The sequence below is a fragment of the Plecotus auritus genome, assembly GCF_963455305.1.
Source record: "Plecotus auritus genome assembly, chromosome: 1".
In the NCBI taxonomy this organism is placed as follows: domain Eukaryota; kingdom Metazoa; phylum Chordata; class Mammalia; order Chiroptera; family Vespertilionidae; genus Plecotus; species Plecotus auritus.
Genome location: NC_137770.1, coordinates 23195402 through 23222694, shown reverse-complemented (window position 1 = coordinate 23222694; position 27293 = coordinate 23195402). Strand labels below are relative to the sequence as shown.

The window sequence follows — 27293 nt, the reverse complement described above, 5'->3', positions numbered from 1 at the left end:
GGCATAATTGTGGAAGAGGTGAAGGACCCCACCTCTTCCCTTCAAGCATTCTTCTCCCCAATCCCACCCCATCCCCTGTGCCCTCCCTCCTGCCCTCAGTGACCAACTTCCCACACAGTGACTGCATGTCTCTGTCCTTCCTTTACTCTTATGTCCCTGCATCACCCCTATCATTGGTGACAGATCTCCATTGGCTTCCTAATGGTCTCACACACAGGACAGTGACAATGATTGAGGAGCCTGAGTGTGTCTTGTATTCAGATGTCCATTTAATGAGTAAAGTGCCTTAATAACCTCAAGAAATGACCTAGGAAAGGAAAGGATTTATGTTTTGGTAGAATCTGGGAATGGAAATTGAGGCGGGGAAGATGGTGGCTGTTTAGACGGAGCATTCCCCAAGTTCTCCTCATATCATGCTCCACCAGGGTCAGGGATGAAGTCGAATTGATATCCAGGCACTATTTCTGCTCCTGAATTCTCTAAGACATGTGTCTTTCCTTCTCTATCAGCACCAAATTAGACAGAATAGTTAGTGTCATGGTTACCATCACAGCCTGGAGAGCCCATCTGTTGGCTTAGAATCCTCACTTCACCACTTACTAATAGTGTGACTTTGGCTCTAGGCCTTGCTTTGCTTGTCTGTAAAATGGAAATTATAGCAATGTCTATCCCATAGAGTGATGTTTAATGAGATGACACATAGCCATGCCTTGCCTATAGTACACAGTCAACAAATATTATTGTTAGAATTCTTTTTGCCAAGTTAACTGAATTTCCTCTCTTTTAGGTGCTTAGCTTAAAATGCTAAGATGTGCATTTCTTCTTCCCCCTTCTCTCTTTTCCAAATTCCTGGTCACCCTACAGAAGTGGTCACTTGTGGCTTCTCTCTTTCTCAGGCGCCACCCTCTATCACCCTCACTAGCTCCTTAGTTCCTCCGGAATGAATGTTTTCATTACCTTCTGATTTTTCATAATTACTCTTTTCAAAAGTCCTTGTGGCTTCATAAGAATTCAACATTGGCACTTGCTGTAATTAGTGACATTTAATTTCTCTACTTCAGTGTGGAGAAAGAGATGATATATGTAGATTTTATACTGGCATAAAAGTTACCCTGAAAGTGAATGAAAGAAAAGCCTTGGCAGTTAACTTGCTTTTTTTTTTTTTTTACCCCTGAATCTATATTTTCCTCATGAGTGACTTCCTTCCTCCCCTGAAATACTTTCCCCAATTTCCCAGCCAGAGTGAAGGAAGGATGGATTGAAAATTATCTGAGGTGGATGGGATTAGTATAGGTTTGAGGGGGAGACAGTATTAGCTTACATGATGAAGGCCTTCACCTTCTGGCTTGGTCCCTGAACATTGCATCTTCCTCTTTCCTGTTTCAGTAAATGGCTCCTATTCTCTGCATTAGTCATTCCCATGACAGGCTTCATGATGGCCACAGCCGCTTACAAACGGCTTTGCTTTCATAGCCATTTCCATTCTCCTAAGCTGCAAAAGCAACTAGCTACATGGGGATTTTCCCAAAGGATAGCATGCAATTTAGAGGGCCATAGGTATATTTTGCATAAACTTTACATATGATTTACAGTCTGTTCTAAGGCAATTTCAACTTTGTATGTCTTACCTACTGGTTAGCTTTTCCTCCTCTTGTTCTTATATATACCCTGAGAACCTGTGTACCACACAAATAGACAGACACAGAGGGGTGGAATATAGCTCTGGAAAGAGTGAGGGGAAGGGTAAAAAATAGCAGACACCTTGAGATCCAGAATGGCCGGCCCCTAAATCCAGCTAGGGCAGTGGTCGGCAAACTCATTAGTCAACAGAGCCAAATATCAACAGTACACGACTGAAATTTCTTTTGAGAGCCAAAAACCGACTTCTGCGCATGGGCCACGAAGTTTCAATCGCATTGTACATGCGTGCCCGCACGTGGTATTTTGTGGAATAGCCACACTCAAGGGGCCAAAGAGCCGCATGTGGCTCGCAAGCCGCAGTTTGCCGACCACTGAGCTAGGGTATGACATCTAGATAGAAGATACTTCAGTTGCTTTCTAATTTTTTTGCAATTATTTTTTTTAAAGTGTTTTGGGATAGAAAGGGGCTAGCAAAAGAATTTTAGAAAAGACCTAGAGTCTCTAGAATTCTTGGTTTCCAGTTCTTAACTCCACAGCTATGAGGATAGGTTTGTCATATGAGATGATACTGATGTAAAAACTCTTGAAAGTGGAATGAAATTCCCTTCTCAAAAAGCAAAATAAAATTCAAGCTGTGTTATGGTTAGTTTCTTGCTCCCTCATGCTGTTTCCCATATATTCCTGTTGCATATTCCTCTTCATGTTCTTTTTTGCTTTATTGCCTGCAACACCAGAGTTTTGACATCAGGATCCCTGATCTACATTCTTGGCCGAATATTTCTATTTAAGATTTTTATAAGTTGAAGAATATGAACAATTGATCCCAATTGCAATGCTGCCACTACATATGTAGCTTAATAAAACCTGCTAAGTACATATTTGAATTTTAAAGACACAGGTGGTGGGTTATTTGCATTTTAAAAGGATTCTTCCTTTTGCAAAAGGATTCACTGCAGGGTTCCATTAAATATCCAATGCCTCTTTATTCAATACTGCATTTATCATACAATTTACTTTAACAAAATTTGAATTATATGCCACTTCAAGGGGTAGCTCTCAAGTTCTAGTAAGCATGGCAATCACTTGGGCAACCCATTTCACATTCGGTCTTTTCACCACCTCCTCCCCAAGATTTTGATTCATTAGGTTTGGGGTGAGGCCCAGATCTTTACTGTTAATAAGCATCCCCATGTGATTGATGAAGGTGGCCAGTAAAATACACTTTGGGAAATACTACTTTAAAGAAACACATTTGTAGCCCATAAATGGGGCCCCACTGTAGGAGCTTCTTCAGGGCTTTGAATACTCTCTGACTACCAAGTGTCCTGCTTACTCTTCATTTGGTAAATTTTTGAAATATCTATTTGGGTCAGATAAAGACTAATCCACCACCTCTCTTCTACTCACTCCTTCTCCCAGCTGCCAATCATCTTTACTCACAGGTACAAAATGTTTTACTTTCATAAAAGAATATTAATCTCCCAGCTTTACTGAGATAAAATTAACATATTACACCATGTAAGTTTAAGGTATACATGCTGATTTCATACATTTATAAATTGCAAACTGATTACCACAATAGCATTAGCTAACACCTCCATCCCATCCCATAATTATGATTTCTTTTTGTGGTGAGAACATTTAAGTTTCAAGTCTATAATACAGTATTATTCTTCTTACATTTTTAACTCTCTGTTTTACTCTTAGGTATCTCCTTGAATCTTCCTTATTTTCATTTCTCAAAGTTTACAACCCTCCTGTGAATAGTTACCTACTGAATTCACATACCTATTCTGTTCTCCTTCACCTTTCTACATACTCCACCTGCCTTTCCCAGACCCTCCCCCTTAGTGCTCTTGGTTTGGATGCTGAAGGCGATGGCTGGGTCCAGAAATAGCAGGCATTTTTGAAATGGTGACTTCTGTCAAAGTTTCCCTTAGCCAAATCTAGGGCCCGTTGTTCTCTCTCTCTTTTATCCCCTCCAAATAAAAGACCAAAAATTAATTTTTTACAAACAAAACAAATCATGAGAATGACTTGCTTTGGCATGATTCCATTCTTTCATGGATATTAATCCTAGGGCTAGAGAAATGAATGCCAGAAATATGCATTTAAAATATGGTTATAGTTTAATAAAATTTATTTAAAAAATAGACTCCATGACATTTATGGCATATGTATCCATCTATATATTTAATATACCATTGATCTTTAAAAAGCCAGTTAGTTGCTTGACCTATATTTTGCCTCTGATTACTATTCTAAATTGCTAGTAATCTCTAAAAACATTTAGAGATTTCCATACTTCAGAGATTTTTCTCCTTTATTAACCCATATATCCCTAAATTTCACTCTGGGTAAAGGTTCTCTGGGTGACCTGGATTTTGTCAAATACCTCCAGTAATAATAAAAGCCATGGAAGAGCAACTAACTGGTACAGTTGCTTATTGGTTGGAAATCTTTTCTTGTAATAGACTTATCAGAGCTTATACTTCCCTTGAAGTAATGAGCTCTGAATAACCCTGTTTGACTTCCATGAGAGCATAGCCAGAGGTTGTGCTCTTTGTGTATGGGGATTGTGGTTTCCTCTTTAACCCATTCAGTGCTGGCCTGGATCTCCCTGATCAAGGGTGAGGGACTTTCCAGGAGAAGATGGTGGTGGAGAAGCAGAGGAGGGTGTGGTTGTCCCTGAGCTAAGAAGAGGGCAATAGGGGACATCAGAACATTGTGTCCTGTTGTCTCTGCAGCTCTTGCAAGCAGGAACTCATTTGGTGTGTTCAGTTTTTATAGAAAAGAATACTGTATCTCAAATGAAAAAAAGTTGGATGGTTATCTCTGGACGGTGAGATTATAACTAATTTTTTTCTTTTCTGAATTTTCCAAAGTTTCTACAGTGACCATGTATTACTATTAAAAGTAATTTAAAAGAAAGAAACCTATTTTGCTTGGCGCCTGGAGTCTCTTTGCCAAGGGACCTCAGCGTTAATAGATTTATCTCGGGTCCTGCCTATGGCAGGAAGCAGTGTGGGAGTTCTCCTGATGAGGCCCAGAGCAGCTCAGCAAACGGAAGCCTGTTTTAGGCTGCAGAGCCAGCCTTTCTGCCCCACAGCGGGAAGGCGGGCCTTAGTCCCTCTGCATGCTCTGAAGTGTGCGTGCCACCTCTCCCTCCACTCAAGAATTAAGAGAAGATTGCATTGCATTGCATTCGGAATTCTAACTTTGTCTTCTTTCTTTTTTCCTTCTTCCCCTCTCCAACTCCCCCTTTCCCCTTCTTCCTCAAGGCCTCTCCCATCTCATGATGAGTGAACAAGGTAGGTGTGTTTTGCTTGTGGTGCTACAGCGGCCCCAATCGCTTGCCTTTGTGCCTTTGGCTGGTGGCTCGGACCCTCATCATCGCTGCAGGCCATTTGCTGCCTGCTCCTTCCATCCCGGGCCAGGCTGGCGTCAGAGCCCCTTGTGATAGGGGCACCTTTCCCGATGCATCGTGGTTTCCCCACCCCCATCATCTCCTTGGCTTTGCCATTTTGCACATTTGTCATCGGGGCGCTGGCCCTGCAGGGCTGCCTCTGAGAGGGAAGCATGAAACAAGGCATGACGGTGTCGGTAATGGGGGTGAATGAAGCTAATTTCAGAGCAGCAGAGCGGTTAACTTCCTCCTGCTCCTCCCCACGCCCCATGCTGGGGTTAGGGGAGAGGAGCTGGGCTTCTCCCAGAATTCCACTCTGAGGAAGGTTTGCTTTCTGCCTTCCCCTCCATCCCTACTGCCCTTTGTAATGACTTTCAGCCCCTCATGGTGAAAGGCAGCCCTTGGGGGTTGACTGTTTTCAGTTTTGTATAAAAAGCAAAAACCACCAAGAGAACATGCTAATGTCCTCGTGGCAGGATTCTAACTCATTATACACCCTGAAGAAAACTGCATGTAAAGATCTGTGAATTCAGCATCTGCAACCTAAAATATTCAAATATGCAGGGAATGAACTGTGCAGGAAATTCAGCTCAGCTAAGCACAGGGTGGGCTGTGAATGAAGCCTTTTTCTCCTAAATAGAAATTTTCCACATTATCAGCCTAAATCAGGATTTGAGAACTAAACCTACTTAAAATTGTCTTTTCCTTCGCTGTTCAATTGCTACTATTGTGTTCCTTCTGAGACTTGGGATGATTGCAAGATTGGGCTACCTGCCTTGCCCCGACACGGAAAGACTGTACTTTAATCTCTCCTGTTTTTTTTCTCCCCAAAATACACATGGGGCTCAGTGCCCATTTTGGAGGACCAAAGAAAAGGGGAAGGAAGGGTGTTTCCTTGTTCTGTTTTTCTTCATCTTTTGACAAAGGTGGGGCAGCACTGAAGGGCTTCTCCACCTCTCCTCCCACCCCTACTCCCTTACACTGGATCCATCAGATAGTGCTGCCACAAAGGGGAGTCTGATCAGATCAAGGAACCACCCAGGGCTGAGAAAAAAATTTTATGGTGTCCAGGTAGCTGCGGAGGTAAGCAGCGAAGGGCATCCTAAATGATAAGGCAGGTTGAGAAGGAAGCACATTTTCCCAATAGAAGTGCATCCTCCAGACCTGAGCCAAGATCCATGATGTGGGCTCCGAACTTTTCAATGAAGACACTGTCTGGTATAGAGCAGGTGTCAAAGAGCAGAGTTGGAGGGAGGAGGTCATGTGAATTTTCAGGTGTTACATGGAGCTCTGGAAGAGGGTGGGATGAAGCCTCTCTATTCTTGTAGGTGACGTTATCGGCCTATAAGGCAAAGTTACCTACCAATAGCAGGTCGCTATGAAATGGGTATGAGTGGGGGATGCACTGAAGTTGACCTAGTGGCCAGGCAGTTTGAGAAAGTTAAGCACAACTCTACCAAGTGGGTGGATCTGAGCTCTATGAATTGCTGGAATCCTCTGGCCCAATTTTGATAAGTTACACTAGAAAAAGCAGACCCCCAGAGTCCTGATGAGAAGACCCCTTTTACGTTTTCTCACAGGTGATCCCAGCTGCCCTTTAGGGGTCCTCCCAGCTTTCATAGTGGCTTAGAGTCTGAGTGCATCTTATGACTGATGCCATAGGATGGAGTATAGGCAGATGGGATAGGCTGGTGGGGACTTCTTTAACCTTAGTCAGGCTTGTTTCAGACCCACTAAGGTAGCACAAGTATTTTGGAGGACTAACTCCCGACGATGGTATGAAAAGCATGTGGAGAACCTCTATTGCAAACCTTGCTCGATTTCCACTCACTACTGAGCTTCTCTTGGGCAGCCAGATTGATGTGTGCATGAGTAAAGAACTCAGGCACACCCATGTGTACATAGTCTGGGGGTTAAGTCAGGTATCTTCTAGAAAAAGAGTCTTTAGGCAGTAAAATAGTGATAGACACGCATATTGTGAATTCCTCTTTAGAAAGTTTTTCACGAAAGGAAGCAGAATTCTTCTGGGTGGGCAGTGCCACTGAGATTTTAAGTTACAATTTGGCAGTTTAATCTGCTTTTTAGAAGATCTTTTAACTACTTTCTTTCTCCTTTCATTTTTTCCCCCATTTCCCAGTCTCTTGTCTGTGCTCGCCCTGTGATGGTTAACTAAGAAGCCAATTCTACTTCCCACCAAAACTCCTTTCCTTGTCCTTGCCCTTATCCCTTCAACATGAAAGAGATTTCTGTATGGTACCCTTGGAATCTCCAGACTTTGTTTTTGATGTACATAAATATGTGTGGAAATACTGACATACGTTGTGTATGCAACCTCCATACATGTATGTTACACTCTTGATCCTCATGGTTCCTGTTAATGTTGGGAAAATACAGCAGAACTCAGCTTCTCTGAGACTTTCCCTAGCCAATTTTAGATTGGTTAATTGTGTGCGATTTCACATACATGTGGCTGTGCAGTGCTTGTGCATGCAAACATGTTCCTGTTTCCAAGGATGGGACAAGGGATACTAATGGGAGAAAGCTTAAACATGCCGCAGATGGAAGCAGGTCCCACTGTTATGGCTTGTTTAAGCTTCACATTGTGGATTTGTTTTGTGCTGCCTTCTCAGAATGTTGTTGTGCTGTTGCTGTTACTGTTGTGGGGTTTTGTTATGTGTGTTACATTTCTTTGTGTTGTTTGCAGTGTCCTGATGTTTTACTCTCCCTGCTCTCTCTCTTTCTCTCTCTTGCCTCCTCCATGGTGGATACCATGCTTCCTCTACTTAATTGGACCTTCCACTTCATTTCTGTAGGTAGAAGTAAAGGTAGTGATCATTTTATTTTTATCATTATAATAATCAATCTGCCTTCTGAAATATTCATGTATCTAAGGGGAATTGTTGATTCTGATGAATACTGTCCAGATGATAACTTAGTGCTTTTAACAACAACTAAAAAACAAAACAAAACAAACAAAAAAACCAAAGCCAGTGCTATAATTTCCCTTCAGTGCACTTCATGTTGATGGTTGCACTTCAGTTGGCCCAATTCCTGCTAAATCCAGGAGCCATATCCATTATGGCATCCTGGTTCTCGAAGGAATAGGGAACTCTGAAAGTGGTTGTGCAGTGTGAGGAAGACATAGTCTACTTAATGCAGGATATTCTATTAATCCCTCCCAATAAACGTAATGGAGGAAATAGGGAGACGTGAAATGATGTACCATTGTTTCCATTACTGCTGAATTTGGGGATAACATCAGTGAGGGAAGGATGCTACATAAGAAAGGGAAGTGGGTTGGTGAATAGCTTGAAATATTATCTAATGTAAAATCCGGGGATACTTATTTTTTGCCTGTATTTTGAGGAGTGGAAATTTACTGATGGGGGTGATGGGCTAAGATTGGTGGAACTGAGATTGTAGAAGAACACATGAGAGGCAATGCATCGTAAGGAGAAAGAGATAATACTGGATTTGAACTCACAGAGCCCACCTTTTGCAAGGTAGGTGGCGTGTGTGTGTGTGTGTGTGTGTGTGTGTGTGTGTGTGTGTGTGTGTGATGGGGGAGAAAGGAGAGGCACTGAGCAGGCGGGCTGCTCCAATGCCCTTTCAGCACTTCCTACCTTGGGTAGCACGGCTCACTCATCCATTCTTAATCAAAACTGTCAGAGACCTGAGCCTAGAGCACCTGGATTGCCAGCTCAAATTGGATTAGCTGTTCAGGAGTGAAGGGAGAAGTTAATTGATACATTATAAGTATGTATCTGCATTGGTTCGCCCCTCTTCCTGCCCAACTCTGCAGCCCCCATGTCTGCGAAGCTGGGTGCTCCTGCTTTCTGCCGAGATTGGCTGATAAGAGAAGTAGGAAATGGGAATTCTGGCATGAGGATGTTGAAGAAAGAGAGGTTGACAGGTTATTGAACATGCTGATTTAATGACTAGTCTGTGGACTGCCCATCTCTTATTTGAGTTTCCTGCTTTTGTGGACTTTTTTAAAGTTACGTATGGTTACCTCAGAAGCAGCTCAGTCCTTTCACTTTGGGTTAGTTGACTGACTGCTCTTTTTATGTGAATCATGGCTGGGTTCATTCTCAGAAATCTGTTGTGGGGACCCTTGCCCCAGCTTGAGCTTGGTACCTTTTGAAAGGAGGTGAGAAAGGGGGATGAGGAAGAGCAATAATGATTGAAAGGGTACATCTGGCTGTAACCTCCACTTCTCTACTCTGCTCAACCCGAGGCTGCCAGGATGTCCTCATAGGCAAAGCAACCTCATTTGCCCAGGACTCAACCTTTCTGAAGCTCATGGAGCTGTGTCACCTGTTCCTCCTCCCATGGCTTCTCTGAGACCACACCCCTTCCTCCTCCCCGCACTCCCCCCATCTCTCTCCTTTTATTTCTTTAATCACCTAAAAAATCCCATAAGATAGATGTGTTTCGTGGTTTTAGGCTTTGCACATGGGGATCTTATTTACTTTCTCTGGCCACTGTTGCTGACCCTGAGTATTTCCCATGTGCCGTTCATTGTGCCATGTGCTTAGGTGCCTTGTCACACTGAATCCTTACAACCATTTTATGAGGCAGGTGATGGCATTAGCCTTGCTTTATGGATAAGTAGAACAAGGCAGAGAGAGGTTAATAACTGAAGTCAGAAAGCTAATAAGTGGAAAAGAAACCCAGAATCTGAGCCCCTAACCACACTATATGGCCTCTCTTGGACCCAGGGACGACCTTGGGTCATCCTTTAAGACCCAAGCCTCCTATGCCCACCAGACTTTGTGCTTCTGTTATAAAGTACCTATGCCAAGCTGCCTTGAAACAGAATTATTCATGTGTTTCAGTCACCCCCACCTCCCTAAAGGACAGAGGCTGAGTCTTGGCCATCTCTGTCACCCACACCGCCCTTAGATCAGTACTTTGTCCAGAGTTGTATACCAACCTCTGCCTTTTGCTGCTTCCCTTATCACCCCAACCAACTGAGCAAAGGAGCCCCCAGGGGTCATAGAGTGAGGCCATATGTTCTGCCTCCAGTCCCCTCTTCCATCCAGGCCTCCCTTGGCCTGTGTGTACGAGTGACAGAGAGAAATGGTTGCTGATTACCCCAGAATAAAAGTAGGAAATGTCTTTGGATTTATTCTTAGCAGCTTGTCAGAGAAAAGAGTGCCTCAGATTCTGTCATTGTTTAAAGCTATTATGAAGCAGTAAACTTGCATTGGGAAGAATTGTGAAATTCACAGCATATTTAGGCTACAATGATAAGCACCACATTGACAAGACCATTGGGTTGCATTGAGCCAAAAACAAATGTGGCTTTACCACAAGTGGCTGACCAAAGGAATTATTCAGCAGCCAGCTGTGGTCAGCTTTTTTTTTTATCTGATTTTTTTTTCAGCCTATTTTTAGGTGTCTAGAGTGTGTTTTGACCTCCCTGCCCCTTTTCTTGTTAATTTGGGGATTGCCCATTCTGGGTTGGGTTACCAAATAATTTCTCTTGAAACTGAACTTGGAGTAGTTGTTGAAGACTCAAATGTCTTCAGGGGCCTAATAGGTATCATCAAGAAGCAGATACCATCCTAAGAAAAATCCTAGTGTAAGAGAAACAATAGGGAGTAGTGGGAACTGTGGCAAAGTGGACATCAGAAAGCCTGTCAAAGGCAGCAGCAGCCTCTACTCTGCTCCAGCTGATTGCTGCCATGAAAGAATGCATGCCCAGTGTCACCAGGTCCTCAAGAGAAGCCCAGAATTGGATTTTAAAAATAAAAATGTCAGCTCATGGCATCTTTCTGTCTCTGTATGAATATATAAATACACACATGCGCACATAAATGCACACACAAAGCACACACACACACACACACACCCACAAATGGTTTGGCCCATGAACCACAAGTTTTTGCCCTTCGGCTTGAGAAGGGCGATGTAAAATATTCCTCCAAGATTTCTGGCTGAATGTCAATAGTGGGAGGTAGTCGCTGGCGCATACTTGATTAATTTTCTCTTTGCTCATAGCAGTGGTCAGGGCACCAGGAATCTGTCCTGTCTTTGGCATTAATGCCAGGGAGCCCGATCCATGTGTTGGGTGAAAGTTTTGTAAAGCAATGGAAGGTATGAGAATGTTGAGAATGACCAGCAAGAGAAGTAACTAACAACAATTGCCAAGAACTGGCACGATTTTTGAGTAGTAAGGGTGGCTGGGGGTATTTAATTCTTTTTTCTTTTGCTCTACAGAACTCTATATTTACTGGACTAGTTAGTGTTGAACCTGAGATCTCCTTTAATCCTTCAGAATTTAGAAACCCCTTCTGATTTATTTATTATAGTTTTCCCCATGTGGATTTGACTTTTGGCTGTCCAATACTGAACTAGTCAACATTGGCCATATGGGAAAGAGATAATCAAGCTACATGAACTTGAACATGATTTCATGTAGACTGTATTTTGCTGGTAATGACATTTAAAAAGTTGATATGAGGAGTTGAACCCTCTCTTGTCCCTGCTCGGACTCGAGAGCCCTGCAAATAACTTACTGCTTTGATAGCCAACTATTTATGCAAATTAGTAAAGGCAATGCCAGTTACTAATTATGAAAATAAACTCATCTGTGCTCTATAAATATCCAATTATAATGAAATAGGGGCAATATTACATCTCCATCTCTTGCCTCATCTGTTTTTCACCCACCACTGATTTGTCCTCTTGACAATGAATAAATTCACTTTGTTTTTTAAAGAGGCCTGTTTTCTATCTTTTTTCCCCCCCTCCTTCTAATGTTTTGAAAGTCTGCAGGGGAAAAATAGATTTATTTTAAACGTAAGTATAATTGCCCGATTTTAGCAACTCGGTGTTTCTGACAGTGATGTTTCTAAAACGGTGCTTTAAAAATATGAAAAGTGCTCTTTCTCCTTTTCCTTGTTTAGAAATTTTTATTGGACACCAAAGACATGTTTTTTAGAACAGTTGTTTCTTAGAACATTTTTTTAAAAAAATGTGTGAATGTGAAGAGTAGATTTATTAATAAAATGTACTATGAATCAATGGATGTTTCAATTAAATTCTAGTTGACAATACATAAAGGAAAGCATTTCTCAGATTTCTAAGCATCATATTTATCTCCAACGCAATTTTCATTTGGATTTATTAATTACACACAGATTTTATATATATATATATATATATATATATATATATATATATATATATATATACTTTCTTCTCAAGGGTGAATAGTGATCTACTTGCACAGACTCTTACAGGAGCTATACTTTTCAACTGTAGATTTCTATGTACACATATAAATTTTGATAGCACCTACAGGTAAAGGATGTTTTGGATTAAATTGTATTATCCTTATGACACATCCCATTTATAAAGAATTGAAAACATTAGCATGGTGGAAAAGTATTTACTAGGAGAACAAGCCAAGTGTATTTCCTTATGTGCTGAGGCTTGTTTACACCATGGTCTGCTTCTCAGGTACCCAGGACAGTGGATGTGTATCTGGGTATAGGTACAGTTTGTTCAAATACATATTTATAAGTTTACACTGGTTGAGTATGTTTTTACATGTGGCTTCCATCTGTAGTGTCCTGTAAATAATACATTCTGGGGTGATATGCATCTGAATTCAGCGGACCATTGGCTTTCACATTAGAAAGCAATGTTTATTCGGCACTGAACAAATATTGACGGAGAGCCAAGCGCTAGGTGTTCAGGACACAGGCTGACCAGGCCATGATGAACCGGCCTTCTAGTACCTTGCTGACAGTTCATAGGAGTCTAGCAATAGCTTTCAAATAGCACTAGCCACCTCTCCTTCTAACGTCTCAGCTAAGTTCTGTTTTCAACTTATTAGTATGTATGCAGTTTTAAAATTAATTGTATTAATTTATTTTAAAGAGAAACTATCAGGTAATAATTCAATTAGTCAAATCACTCACCCTTTCAATTCTCAAATCGGAAAAGAGAATATGCTTTGTGTGTGAACATGCAGGGAAGTTTTCATTTATTTGTTCATTTATTTGTTTGTTTATTGAGGGCTAACACACACTGTGTAAAGTGTATGAAATCCACACACATAAGCGGGCAGCTTAAAGATTTGTAACCTATATACACCCATACATACAGATTGAGGTATGCAGTGTACCCATCACCCCATGAGGTATTGCCATGCCCCTTTCTGTCATTTATTTTTAATAAATACATTTATTCTTCCCACTCCCTACAAAATGGTGTGTATCCATGTAGTAATCAGCAGGCAGACACCAGATCAGTTTCATTTTCAGTGCTAGGATTAACTTCAAGAGAGACAGAAGCATTGTAGGGTCCTATGTGTGTACATAGAGGCAAAAATTTTGCCCTTTGGTGCAGTGTAGCTTGGCCCTGTTTTTGAAGATGTTCAGGTTTCCCTCTGCACAAAGAGAATACCTAATTGATATCATTGGCTTTTTCTCTTTTTTTTCCTAAGGCATTTAGTGGCAAGTAGAATAGCAGAAGTAGAAAAGACCATATGCTTTGTAAAAAGCCAGACTAATAACACTTTCTGATGGACGTCTGATTTTGAAAGTGCCGCATCTTTCATTAAAATTTACATGCAAAATAAGGGCAGGCGTGGTGACATGAAAGCTAATGCAACTTCCACATCTTGACATAATAACAATCACAAGAAACTGGAGATCCCAGATGGCAGCTTGGCCTTTGCCATCCTTTTAATAAGCTACTAAACTGCTAATTATTTCACTCTTTTGGGCAAGTTAATTTACTGTTGACTCTTAAAGAGATACTGCTCTTTTTCACCACACGCCATAAAAAACAGAGCCCTTTCACCTGGAGCTGTGACAAGTGCTTCTGTGCAGGTTGGAAGCGTTCCAGCCGATTTTAACAATGACAGCAAGTATTGGGGTGGAACATGTTGCTTAGTAAACAGTGGGTTTTTTTGTGTGTGGATTTTTTGAATATAGGAAAATTTAAAAAATTCATTTGGCTTCGGATCCTCTGTGTGTGTGTGTGTGTGTGTGTGTGTGTGTGTTTAAGAGCAATAGATCAATACAGGGAGAAGATTTGAAATTTGGAACCTATTTAAGAGGGAAAGAACAGCTGCCTTTGAAATGGTTGCTAATTTGGACAATTAATGCTGTTTTGTGAGTGTGTTATTTTCTGTGATGGCGGTTACGAGGGATGGGCGTGTAATAGCTCGTTTCCTAGGCTTTATGGTAATGTAGCATAGTAAAGACCCCAGGGCTGGAAGAGAACCGGGTCCTGTGTTGTGGAGCCCTTTTAGGTGAAAGCCTGCTTTTCCCCTGTACTTTGACTTCCTTGGGATGATTTTATATTTTAGCACAGACACAGATTATTAAATGAGGGATGTGCACATGGGCTTGGCTGCATCAGGAGTGGGTGTTGGGAAAAGAACCTTGTTTGCAATGAGCAAACTGACAATCAAAATATTTACTTAAAGATAAGCTAATGACTCTGCCTTGCAAATGACTGCAGATCTATTACTGAAATGAGAGTCAATACTTGGTCTTGATGCTATCCAAAAATAAATGAAAAACCTCAAATACTGGTGTGTATGTGTGTGTGCATTACACTTCTCCCAGGACAAGATACAATGTGTATCAAACAACAAAGGTAGGAAAAGCTCTGGACCCATTTTCTTGAAATATTTAAACTGAACTTAGTGTTGCTACTGTGATCAGTTGCTCCTTGATGTTGCTGTTAAGAGTTACTAAATGGCTTAAAACATGCATTGAAAAACACATTCTCCAATTTTTGGTGGTATCTCTGAACCTGAAATTGATAATGTGAGTTTTGTAGTCCAATGTCCTATCTTGTGTGCTATGCAGTTGATGGGAGGACTGTGGAACTCAAATACTAACCATTTACTTATTATTCAAGTCTAGAGGAACTGGAGAGGTTTTTAATATTATATTGCTTTAAAACTAATGTATCATCTGGTTTCAAAATGGCCCCAAGGAAAAATATAAATGAGGGTGAATTTAGAGAAGTTTGTCATCTTTCAAAATCTGATATTATATAGCATGTTCAGCCAGATTGCCGTCTTCTGAATGAATTTTGAGAAATGCTAATAATGTTTCAAGAAAAAAAAAGTACTGGGTAAAGTAAGTCCTCAAAACACACATTTAAAACAAATTAAACAGGTTTTTAAACCATAGGACCGCTCAGATCCTTTGTTATGACAATGCAAATTATGAATCTCTAAGAAAGAAAATGTAGTTTTCAAAGTTACCCGAATTTATTTCACGTGAAACACCCTCCTCCCCTTCCCCCCCCCCCCCCGCTTTTTTTTTTGTGTGTACTTTACATCTTGGATGAGAATAGCTGGAATTAAAACTAGTGTTCAGTTGAGAGATTTTGGACAAGATAATTCTGAAGTCTTCTCCAAGTCCAATATAAGTTGTAATGTCTGTAGAATTTGAAAGAGGCTTTTGGATTGCCTTCACTCAAGAATCCTTTTAATTACATTTTCTGTGTTGATTGGGAGTAGTTTTTTAGATGGGTTAATTTCAATGGGGAAATTACTGCTTCCTGGTAAAATGCGTAACACAGATGTTAAAGGAACTGCAGTTTTAAAGACACTACTCTTGTTGAAACACTTCCAGTTTGTATTACCTAAGTACTTAAACGGATATCCCATAGAGTGTATGCAAGCAATGCTTGGGAAAATGGCCTGTGGAACTCTAGGAAGAGCTGATCTCAGCTGATCTCAGATGAAGATGAGAAAAGCACTAGGAATTTAAGTCTTATTTGCTTAGAATTTGGGAGCAGCCATTGTGATCACTCCTCCACTGTCTGCCTAAGGGCATTCATTCTATCGCTCCTGGGGTTCGGCTCTCACTGGCTTTTCTTCCGGACAGTAAACATGTAGGTGAAATAAATTCCTCCTGGAAAGAATTACTTGTGCTTTGTTTAGAAATCATTGGCTCAGCTGAGGATTTTGTGGGCTCTCTCTTTCCAAGGCCGAGGACTTTGTCCTATTTATGTGCTGTTCGTTCAGTATGAAGTGGTGGCCATTGATCCATCTGTAGTAGACCATTTGCTTGGGGCTATTAATCTGGTCTCTGGAGATGTAGTTTGCTGAGCCAGCCATACTCTCCCTCATTTTCCCAAGTGACCAATAACGGTCATTTACAAAGGCCTTGGCCAGAATTGTTAGGGGTGAGGTTCCGAGTTCTAAAGGAATTGATGCATGTGGCAATGGAGCCTGGAAAACCAGATACCCAGGTGTGAATTACTCAAATGCAGGGTCAGAGTTGGGGAATAATTAGAGCGCAGAGATAAATGCCAGAAGAGGTCGTTCAGGGAGCATGGTGGATGGAAGCACTGATATTAGTGCCTGACACTTGCAAGCATTGTAACCTTGTTCAGCCTCATTATCCTAGAAAGTAAAATGGGAACAGTAATTCTACCCACTACGCAGGGCTACTGGGAGGAACCATTGAGACTGGAAAGCTCATGCTAGAACTTGGATCTACTATAAAGAAACATTAGTTATCATCATCACAAATACATCTTGTCAATATTACCAGAGGTCTGGGAACTTCGAACAAAGTAACCCTTTTGGCTTCCCATGTCTTTTACCTGTACTAGTAAAATGCCTACATGGTAGGTTTGTCTGGGCAATAATTGATATCATGCTGGTGAATGTGCTGTGCAAATTAAAACGGCACAATACGACGCTGAAGAATTAGTGGTCCATGAGAATATAAGGTCCGTAAAATCACGGGCGACATCTGTGTTATTCACCATGGTATCCCCAGTGCCTATAACAGTGCCTGCCTCAGAGTGGAAATGGCTCAGTACATGCTTGTTGAATGGGCACTAGGACTCACTGAGCCAATAACTTAGTGGAGTTCAGTAACACTGACAGCCCAAGCCTGCCGGAAATCCCATTATACTTTGAGTAGAAAGGCTTTAGGCACCTCCATTGCAAGAGGGAACAATTGGCCTCTTCCCTCAGAGCCTCCCACAATAACCAAAAGTAATCCTGATAAAACCTGTTTGTTCTATAGGTCTTTGATGGATGTCTTTGCTCTTTTTGTGTGCACAAAGAGCTCTGGGATTTTTTTTATTTTACTTGATGAAACTATATGAGCCATGCAGACAACACAAATATTGAACTCAGAGTTCCGTTTTAAAAAGTGCTGATTTGCTTCCCCAAACCTTAGAAGTATATAATTTAAGAGTTCAAAGAGAACTTAGAATTCTATCAGTCCAGGGGTGGGGAATGTCCAGCCCGTGGGCAGTATAAGGCCTACAAAATCATTTGGCCTGGCCCTGCCAAGGCATTAGGGGTGAGTTAATTCAATGTTTGACCAAATAGAGCAGGTTAATTTTTTAGTTGATAATTTTGAGGCCCGAGAATGATGTTGTAAATACCCAAATGGCTCTTGGCAGAAGAAAGGTTCCCACCCCTGCTTTAGTCCCTCCCACAGTAACTTTGTGGATGACAAAACCTATGAGGGTGCATAAGTGCAGTGTTTATTGCTACACTGATAATTCATAGCGATATTGGTGTTGGACCCAAACCTTCTAATGCTCCTTTCTTTCCCCTCCCACCAAGTTGCCTCTAAGATGCAACGAAGTTGCCTCAGTCATCTTCACGGGGAGAATAGCATTTGTTACAGGCTGCTGAGATCATTATGGAAAGATTCTGGAAGTATCAGAGTTCTGGAAATACCAGAGTTCAAGCATTTGAAACAAGGTTGTCTCTTAAATAACCTGACTGCCCCGAGAAACTGATTCAACCCCAGCTTTGAAATTGTCAGTCAGTTCCACTGACTTTCAGGATCAGATAATGCTCTGTATCACTTCTGGACTGCTGTCCCCTGCCTTGTCTTGGCTGAAGTAAGATGGTGACATCCATGGACCTGAAAAAGCTTTTACACCCAGTTTTTAAAATTTTTACTGTCCCATGTTGACAATTTATAAGAGGGGATGCCTGTGAAGAAATTTACTTGGGACTGATTTTCAAACTGTTGCTTAATAGTTTCTCTACTTCCTTTAAGAATAGTTTAGTAATTTTATTTACATTTTTTTTTTTTTTACTAAAAAGGAAAATTCATTTTTTTCTCAAGTAAGAAATATTTGTCTGTAAGCTAATGTTTTCGTTTTCTTTCAAACACAAATTTGTCTGATGGTTTAAATGTAGTGCCCTTTTATTAGGCACCTTTGGGGGATGTCGGTCAGCCATAAAATCAGTTCTTAAATTGTTACAAAACAGCCTTCCTTCAGACTGTTTTGATCACAAGGGCTCTCAAGTGTCAAAGTCATTTGGAGAACTGGATAGATAAATGCAGGGGCACTAAGCTTTTTTTCCAGGGTAGAATAAAATGTGTTTTCTACTGTGTTTTCAGCTTTGATCAGGATTTGTTAAAAGGAAAAAAAAAAAGGAAAGGCAGTGATATTAAATATTTACAAGAGCGATTTAGTTGTATTATCTTGTGCTCTATATCTCTGTGTAATAGTGAAATCAGCTCCTGTCGAAATAAATGCCATGAAACCAGTGGCAGTGTGAAGGTCACTGCCTAGGCAAGGTTAAAGTAATTTGTGTGAATAATGATTTTTGTCAACTTTCCAGATCCCTTCCTGTTTTTGTCGGCTTCCCTCCAAAAATAATAGGAAAAAAATACATTTGAGGATTCACAGGCTCACTCTCCCTTGCATTCTTTATGCCCTTTCTGGCCAACTGGGTCCCTGGAAGCCTTTTATGCATTTTTGTTTCATCCATTTGGTGGATAGAGACAGGACTGCTCTCCCTGGAGGGGGACGGTTGCATTTCTGTTTACTGGCTTTTCTGCTGGCCCTCGCTTGCAGTTTGTTTGGGGGTGAGGCCCAACACCTCTTCTTTCTTGGAAACGGTCTACCTTGTCTGAAAGGATTCTTCAATTTCTCTACCAGTTCCTCCACTGCCTAAGGCAAATATTATTTTAAAACTTTATTTTCTATATCACTTTAAAGAAATATCTGAATGACTGCATAGCATTCTCCCCATTTTCATAGACAAGAAGACAGAAGTTCAAGGTTATAAAACTAGTTACAGAACTGGTAGCACAACCAAGATCAGCTTAGTTTTGCCTGCCCTCAAAGTCTGGACTGATTCTACATGACATATCACTTCAGTTAATTTTACTGAACCTCAGTTTCCTCTTCTATAAAGTGGAGGGTAATAATACATTATTATAGTATACTAGAGGCCCGGTGCATGAAATTCCTGCAAGGGGCTTGGCCCTCGCGGTGGCGGCTTTCCTTGGCCCTTGCAACCCCGGCTTCCTCTGAAAGGTTGACCAGAAGGACGTCCGGAAGGTCTTTCGGCTGTCTGGTCTAATTAGCATATTACACTTTCATTATTATAGATTCCTAATAAGGCATATAAGTAATATTGCATATAATATAGTGTAAATAATACATTAGTTTACTTTTGGTTAACTTGAGAAGTAAATGAACTAACGCATGTTAGATGTATAACAAGATGTCTGGCTTTTGCTACAGTTTTAATGAATAATATCTTCCCCCCACTGTTGACAGTAAAAATAAAGCATAATTGAATTTAATAAGGATTGAGCACAAGGGAGCCACAAAATGAATAAAAATCAGTTTTTGTTCTTAAAGCAGAGCTCACAATATAGTTGGAAGAAAACACCTATATAAAGAATTCCAAAAGCTATTTATATAGTTTCTTTCTTTTCTTGGGCTTTGTCTGTACCAAATGCTACTTAAAACATGAGAGCCTTTTTCTAGAGATAAGTAGTTTCCTATGGGGTTGGGATTATACTGATGTTGCTGTGGCAGCTACTTGTGGCTTGTTTCCTAATGAACTGTGTTTACTGGATGTGAAAGCTCAGAGAGTGGGTTGGGAAACAGTATAAAAAAGAGGTATAGGATAGCTACTAGGACAAGGAATTCCCAAATCCCGGTGGCTTAATGCTAACAAAAGTTTCAGAGAGAGAGAGAGAGAGAGAATGAGCAATTGGAGGATTGTTGTGTTTTTTTTTTTTTTTTTTTTTTTTAAGGGTCAAGCCTGGAAGTAGTGTGTGCCACTTACTATTTGCCCGAAGTCAGTTACGTGTTCCCATCTAATTGCAAAGGAGGTGGGGAAATGTAATCTAACAGTGTGTCCAGGAGGAAAGGGAACGGGCTATGGTGGACACCATGACTATCTGTCCCAATGGGTGCATTGTATTCTATTCATCATCCTGTGTCATGCCTGATAATCTTCTCTAGCTTACCTTTGCCCAAACAAACATGCCTCCATGGTTTCTATGAAATAGAGAATTCCTGCCTATTCCTTTTTCTATGATATACATGTACGTATGTGTATTGCAATTTAGACAAAAACCCACAGAGTTACAGTAATGTTTTTCAAAGTCATAAGAATCATCCAAGGAACTTGTGAAACTAAAGGCTTTTAGTTCCTGCCTTAGCCCCACAGAACCTCAGTTCTAAGTGATTCTTATGATCAGGTGAGTCTGAACACAGTGTTACACAGTAAATTCCAAGGAATAAAGCAAATAAAAAAGGAGCTATGTAAGACTCTCCTGAAGGTATTTTGTTGAATTTTATATAGTTTAAAACAAGTGTTGTATTTATCTTAGTTTATAAACCTAGTCATTATACATGAGTTTTTGTTATAATTTTTGTTTTCAGAGACTTAATCTCTTGCGTCCATAAACCAAAAGCTGGAAGCATGGTTGGGATCTTAGCCTGAGTTGATGAGACCAAATGCCTGATTCAATAGAATTTTATTTTATTCTGATCACTGCATCATCTCCCCTCCCCTCCCCTCCCCTCCGCTCCCCCTCTCCCTCCCCCCCCGCCCCCACACTGCTTTCATCACCTAACAAGGGACACCACTGGTTAAGAGAATTTTCTTGTTGCATTAAGACAATAAACAGGAGTTTATGTTTAATAGGTCTGCTTATTATTTGTGCCTGACTTGGGGACAGTTAAATGAGAACAACCCACTTTAGTTTCTAGATTTTTGAGATGCCCCCCCCTCCCTGTAAAGCTGCTCCTTCATTCCCTGTAGAGAGTGAGCGGTCGGCCACATTGTGCTTCTGGAATGGATGTCAGAGTGTGGATAATTTCAGGCTTGTGATTTTTTTTCTCTCTCCTATTTCATCTGCCTCTTTTTGTGTCTTTGTGTGCAAGTCTGTGATTACTATTGAGTTTTTCCCTAAATGCCAGCAATTATCTCACAGGTGGAGGGATTAGGAAAGAGCTGGGAGAATTGCACTGGGATTAGAATAAAGGCTCCCCCAACCCATTTTAAATACAGTGAAGGAGGGAGTGCAGCCTTGGAGGGGTAGGCAGAATGGGGGTGGGGTGGACAGTTTGCTTCTGATATTTAAATCCTTAGATGGAGTGAAGGAAGAAACTCCCGGTAAAAGAAAGAAGGAGTGGGAACCTAAACTAGTTTGGGGTTATTATTTCAGAGAGTTGTGCATGCCAGAAGGCATTATCCAGCCCCCTTTCTTGTGGGGGAGAGGGAGGTGCTGAAATTTTTTTTTTGGGGGGGTGGGGGAGGGAAGGCAGCTAGGGAGTGTCTAATATATACCCAGAATTGTCGTAAGAAATCATCTTTCTTCCCAGCAGGGGAAGATTTAGTAATCTGATATGTCAGTTAGGATATTTTCAGCTATAAGTAACAGAATTGCAGCTCAACTGCCTTAAACAACAAAGGAAATTTATGGGCTCAGTTACTGAAGTCTAGTAACTCAAAGGATATTACCAAGACCTAGTGTCTCACTTCACTCATTTTTTGGCTTCACTTTCTTGGTATTGACTTCTTTCTGGGCAGGCTACCTCCCTTATGATCCCGAGATGGCCGACAGCCATTCCTAGACTGTTCCATTTGCCTTTTTGTTCATATTAACAAAAAAAGTGTGACTCTCTTCTCCAGTAATTCCACAAAAATCTTGGGGCTTCAAACGAATTGGACCAGTTTAAGTCACATGTTCATTTCTGATAAGAATCAGAGGGGTGGGTTTTGCCAGCATCTTAGGCCTGAGTCACAAGCCCAAATTTCAGAATTAAAGGAAAGAGCTGACTTTCCTGCAGCTCATGGGATTCAGGGGGAGGCTGGATATTTGGTGCCAAATTTTGGGAATAGGGGGATAGATATTGGGTAGCAAATGCCAACTACACCCGAGTAGAATTTCAAAAATCTGAAGCCAACAAGGATTCAGGAAACTTTGAGTGTTTATCTCTCACCCTCACCATCTGGCTGTCAAATGGTCTGATCCCACAAGGAGGGGATGTGAGTGGCTCTGTTTGGAAGCAGAGAGCTGGGAGGGGAAGGCCATTGGTATCCCAGCATCTGTGTATTCGAGGAGTCAGCATCTTGGGATCTTAGCTCATTGATGTGAAAGGAGGCAGGGAAACAGCCACAGAAATGGAGTGAATGCCAGGTCCAACTTATTTTAGGTAAGAACTATTCTGATGGAGTCTTCTTCTTCTGCCTAGCTCTCAGGCCTCTGTGCAGGTCACCTGACGTGGGGCTTGACTGACGGATCGCCGAGTGAGACAGCCCTCTAGTCTCAAGTGCGTGTTTAACAGAGTCGCTGTCAGTAAATATCGCTTTCTCAAATGCCTTGCCTCATTCACAGAGTCTTTCTTCTTAGCTGCTGCTTAATCAGCTGCTGCCCCTTAGCACACTGACCTAATTCCCAGCCACACATTTTGTCTGGGCTTTTAAGGTGGTGCCTCCCCTGTGTCGCTGCTGATGTTAGCTTGCTCCACCCTGACTTGTGGCAGCTACACTCATCACCTTAAAGGGAGGATAGCAGGGGCCTTTGATCAAAGGGGCAGTAGTGTGGCAGGCACAACAGAATGAGTCTTAAGGTGCCGTGGTTGGAAGGATGTGGTTAGTATGGCCTCCAAAGCAAGCATCAGGAGGCCAAAGCCTCCTCTTTAATGGGCTGCTGCCCGTCCACCACAAAGTTGCCCTTGACCTTTCTAGAACTGCTTTCTTGTCCAGTGCTTTTCTCAATTCAATGTGCTGGGCATCATCTGGACAGTTACTAACTGTCCTGACTGGGTAGGGCTTGAGTGGGGTGGAACCAGAGATGCTGCATTTCTAACAAGCTAGGGGATGCCCATGATGCTGCTGGTGTGGGGACTACACTTTGGAGGAGCAAGTCTTTTTTGTTTTGTTTGTTAATCATCACCCGAGGATATTTTTCCATTGATTTCTAGAGAGAGTGAAAGGGAGAGGGAGAGAGGAAAACACTGATGTGAAAGAGACACATTGATTGGTTGCCTTCTGCATGTGCCCCAACCAGAGCAACCAAGGTACATGCTCTTGACTGGAATCGAACCTGGGACCCTTCAGTCCTTGAGCCAATGCTCTATCCACTGAGCCAAACCGACTAGGGCTGGAGGAGCAAGCCTTTAAGGCTGTCACCTAGAATAATCTTGCAAGAGAGGCCATCTGTTTTTATTTATTTATTTATTTATTTATTTATTTATTTATTTATTTATTGATTCTTTACAGAGAGGAAGGAAGAGGGATAGAAAGTTAGAAACATCGATGAGAGAGAACATTGATCAGACACCTCCTGCACAACTCCTACTGGGGATGTGCCCGCAACTAAGGTACATGCCCTTGACCGGAATCGAACCTAGGACCCTTCAGTCCACAGGCCGATGCTCTATCCACTGAGCCAAACCGGTTAGGGCCATCTGGTTTTTTAATAAGCCAGTGCTCCTTTGGGAATAAGTAGATGGGAGATTTGGGGCTTAAATTCTTAGGAATCAGTTGTTACCTTCAGGCAATGAAGCAGGTGCTTGGTGAAACTCAAGCCTTTACATCCTTCTTGGCAGATAGAGGTGGGGTGACCATCTTTTCCTCTGTTTCCATGTCTGTATGGGGTATGATGACCATGGCTTATTTCCCACGAGCCTTGGAAACATTCTACCATGGCATTTGTGATGGGTACCCAAGTGCTGTTTTATCATTCCCACAGAAGAGAAACATGGGGGAGAGCCTGTAATTCAGTCTCCACCAGATTCTACTTCATGCTCCTAAAGAAGCCTGTTTCTGGAACAAATCACCTCCAGGACATGTTTTTGGGGGTCCACACAACTCCCAAATTCCCCTTTGATGCTGACAGTAATTATCAACAGGTAAGGACATCATAAGAGCCTCAGCCCCAAGTCCCACCCCTTTGCCCAAATTCCCGAGGGCTTCCACTTAAACACGCTGTAGGTCTGGGAGCTCCATAGGGGCAATGACAATATATGTTCTCGCCAACATGGGCTATCTGTCCTCTGCGTAAGATGTCAGTCAAGTTTTTTTCCTCGAATGCAGTGTTAGTCTGGCCTTCCCTGTCTTCTCTTCAGCCTTATTTGATCTGATCTTATTTCCTATCTGTATGACCCTCCATATAGGAGGAATCAGATCTAGACAAAAACATACAGGAGAAAATGCTTAAGAAATATAATCTGATGCTATAACCCAGCAGGATATTTAACTGACTTCATTGTTTTACTTGCACTAGAGGGAGGAGGGAAAAGGCTTGGGAGGGCAGCTGGAGGAACAAAAGTGAATTAGGAGGCTCTTATTTCACAATTGGTTGGCCTGAGTTGGATAAGTGACTTAAGACGAAGCTGGGCTCCAATTTCCAGCTGGCAGTTGCCTGGGTTCAGGTGTTTACCTGGCTTCTTCGGGGATGCTGTATAAACAGATGTAAATGGAGCTAGTCTTACATTCTGCTCTGAGAAAGGTGAAAGTGTGGGTCTTTGGGCTTCCCAGGGGACTCATTCAATAGCAGGAGAGTCAGAGAGAACACACCACTTGGGAGGGAGGACCCCTCACTGGGACTTGCGTGGTTATTATAGTTACAAATGCAAGTGTTTGAAACTTAAATCTGCACTTAGGCAGCAGGAGGAGAAACATGGATGGAAATGAATTATTTATTCCATCACAGGGATCCCAGGAACGTGGAGTGGGCATTAATCTCTTTCCCACAGGAACTGCTGGGCAGGCTTGAGGCCCTGTGGACCAGATCTGACCTTATCTGCTCCTGCCCAGACACCCCAGCTTCGACTAATTTGCCTTAAGAATAATCTAAATAAGACCCTTTACCTTGCTTTTCACAAGGAGAATGTGAATATTTACCTAGTGCATAGTCAGAGGAGCTGAAAGTGCTTGTGTCCGTGATTTTTCTTTTAATCCCATAATTTCCAGTAGGTCAGAAGGGATAGGGAAAAGCAGGCAGGGGCCAATTCACACTGATAGTCGGGGACATGGGGTGCATTTCCTGTGCAATTTGCTCCAGCTGAGGTGCCCCAGTCATTGAATCTGCACAGTAACCCAGTGAGGAGCTTCTATTGTTCCCATTTCACTGGTTTAAAGAGATTCAGCATCTCACCTAAGGTCACCCAGCTCTGATTTATCCTTGCTGGGCAATGTGAGATGGGGCACTGTAGAAAGAATGTGAGATGGGGTGTGATAGATGTAGTGTGCTGTCACACTCCATCTCACATTCTTTCTACTTCCCCAAGGTAACAGATACAATAAAAACATTTTAAAACTTTCCCAAGTGTAGGGAGGGATACACAAATAGCTCAGGGGATTACAACCACCAGCAAAACAAAACAAACCCCGTTCCCCATAAAGAACCATTATGTCCCCTTTCACACCCTGCTCTCCTGTCTCTGTTCCTTTTCGGGGTTCATAAATATTTGTATGTGTGAACTCTATTTTCCTCTCTTTCTCTTTCTGTCTCCCTTTTCTTTGGTGAAGACAACTCATTTTATTAAAAGTTTCCCTCCAGGCTTTCTGTTAGATTTAGCTTATTCTTCTTGCTAAAACATTTCTGAGACAGTTGCCTAGAGCAAGGTATGGTGTGTCCAGTGCTTTGTATGCTTCTGTCTTCAGTCACCAAGGCAGGTCCTTGGTTCCATGTTAGAAAGTGGGGAGGAGAGGTCGGGCATACTTCTTCCCTTCATAGTTTTGAGGTTGCAAGGTCCCTGGACCAATACAGGCAGAGGTATGCATCTGACAGTGCTTTGTGTCTTCATGATTTCCATGAACTTCTAACCACCCCCTTCCAAGCCCACCTGTTGAGTGTCTGTTGTGTGCTGTATGTCATTGCTTTGGAGATCATGCTACTGAGCAACCGGGAGTTACCTACCTGAAAGGTACCTGAGCACCAGTGAGGGGAGGCTCTGAAGGTCGGGATTTCTGGTACATGCTTTCTACTTTTGACTGTTCACTTTCTTCAGTGAAATTAAGTTGAAACTCCTGTTTCTTCCACACCTCTCCTTCCTCTCTACCACATGACTTCAATCTGTACAGCAGCCTTGCTGTTCTTTTAATTGGCTCCTGAATTTCACTGGAAAACTTTATTGAGCCTCTATGGGTTATCAGGAGCTGGGTGTATAGTGTGAATGAGATAGGCTCAACCATTGCTTCTGACCGCTTGCAATCCTTTGGGGAAGACAGCTGTCAGATGTGTCGTCATTGCAAAGGCCACGAGTGTCAGGAAAGCACAGCACAGAGTGCACGGGGAAGCAAAATGGGTTTGCACTCCCTGCTGTCTGAAGAAGAGTGATCATTCCTCCTCACTTCTATTTTCCTTGAATATGCCCCTTTCTCGCCCTCCCCTTGCTCTGGCTGCTCTGTTTAAATGCACGCTGGGACTCATGCCCTCCCACAGCTGTATTGCATAGTGTTGTGTAGTCTTACTACATTTCTCTTTGTTCTCTGATGCTCTCTGTCATGTCGCCTGCCTTGATATCCTATTGTTTGTTGGACCGAAGACCAATAAATGTTCCCTAAACTCTGTACTCTGTACTCCTTATGTCACTCTCCCAATGAGACATTTTTTTTTTCTTGGTTTGTTTGTTTATTTATTTATTTATTGTTTGAAGTATTACAAATAGTAGTACATATGTCTCCTTTTTTTCCCCCCTCATTGACCTCCCCCTGGCCTACCCTACCCCCCAGTACATGCCTTTACCTGCCTGCCCCCGCCCCCCCAGTGTCTTGTATCCATAGGTTATGCTTATATGCATGCGTACAAGTCCTTCGGTTGATCTCTTACAGTCCCCCCCCAACCTTCCTTGCCTTCCCGCTGTAGTTTGACAGTCTGTTCAATGCTTCTTTGCCTCTGTATCTATTTTTCCCCCATTTCTTTCCTTTAAAAAATCTTGCCTCTGAAGACTAGAAATAAACATATAATAACAAAAAATGTTTGAGTCCCAATTTCAATGTCCAACAGTTCTG

The 27293-nt window shown here is 41.9% G+C and overlaps 1 protein-coding gene across 17 annotated transcripts in view; it reads left to right on the top strand.

Annotated features, from left to right (window-relative positions):
- The window catches only part of NRXN3 (neurexin 3), a 1534305-nt gene that overhangs the window by 109258 nt on the left and 1397754 nt on the right, over window positions 1–27293 (top strand). For 16 of the 17 annotated variants that reach the window (XR_013959175.1, XR_013959176.1, XM_080644122.1 and 13 more), the window contains exon 4: window positions 4923–4952. Coding sequence is in view for 14 of the 17 variants with exons in the window: in XM_080644122.1 (XP_080500248.1) it covers window positions 4923–4952 (30 nt within the window). In the remaining 3 variants the exon portion in view is untranslated. Of the gene's footprint in view, window positions 1–4922; window positions 4953–7864; window positions 7873–27293 lie in introns of those variants that run through there. The other variant, XM_080644117.1, reaches the window with a different exon arrangement.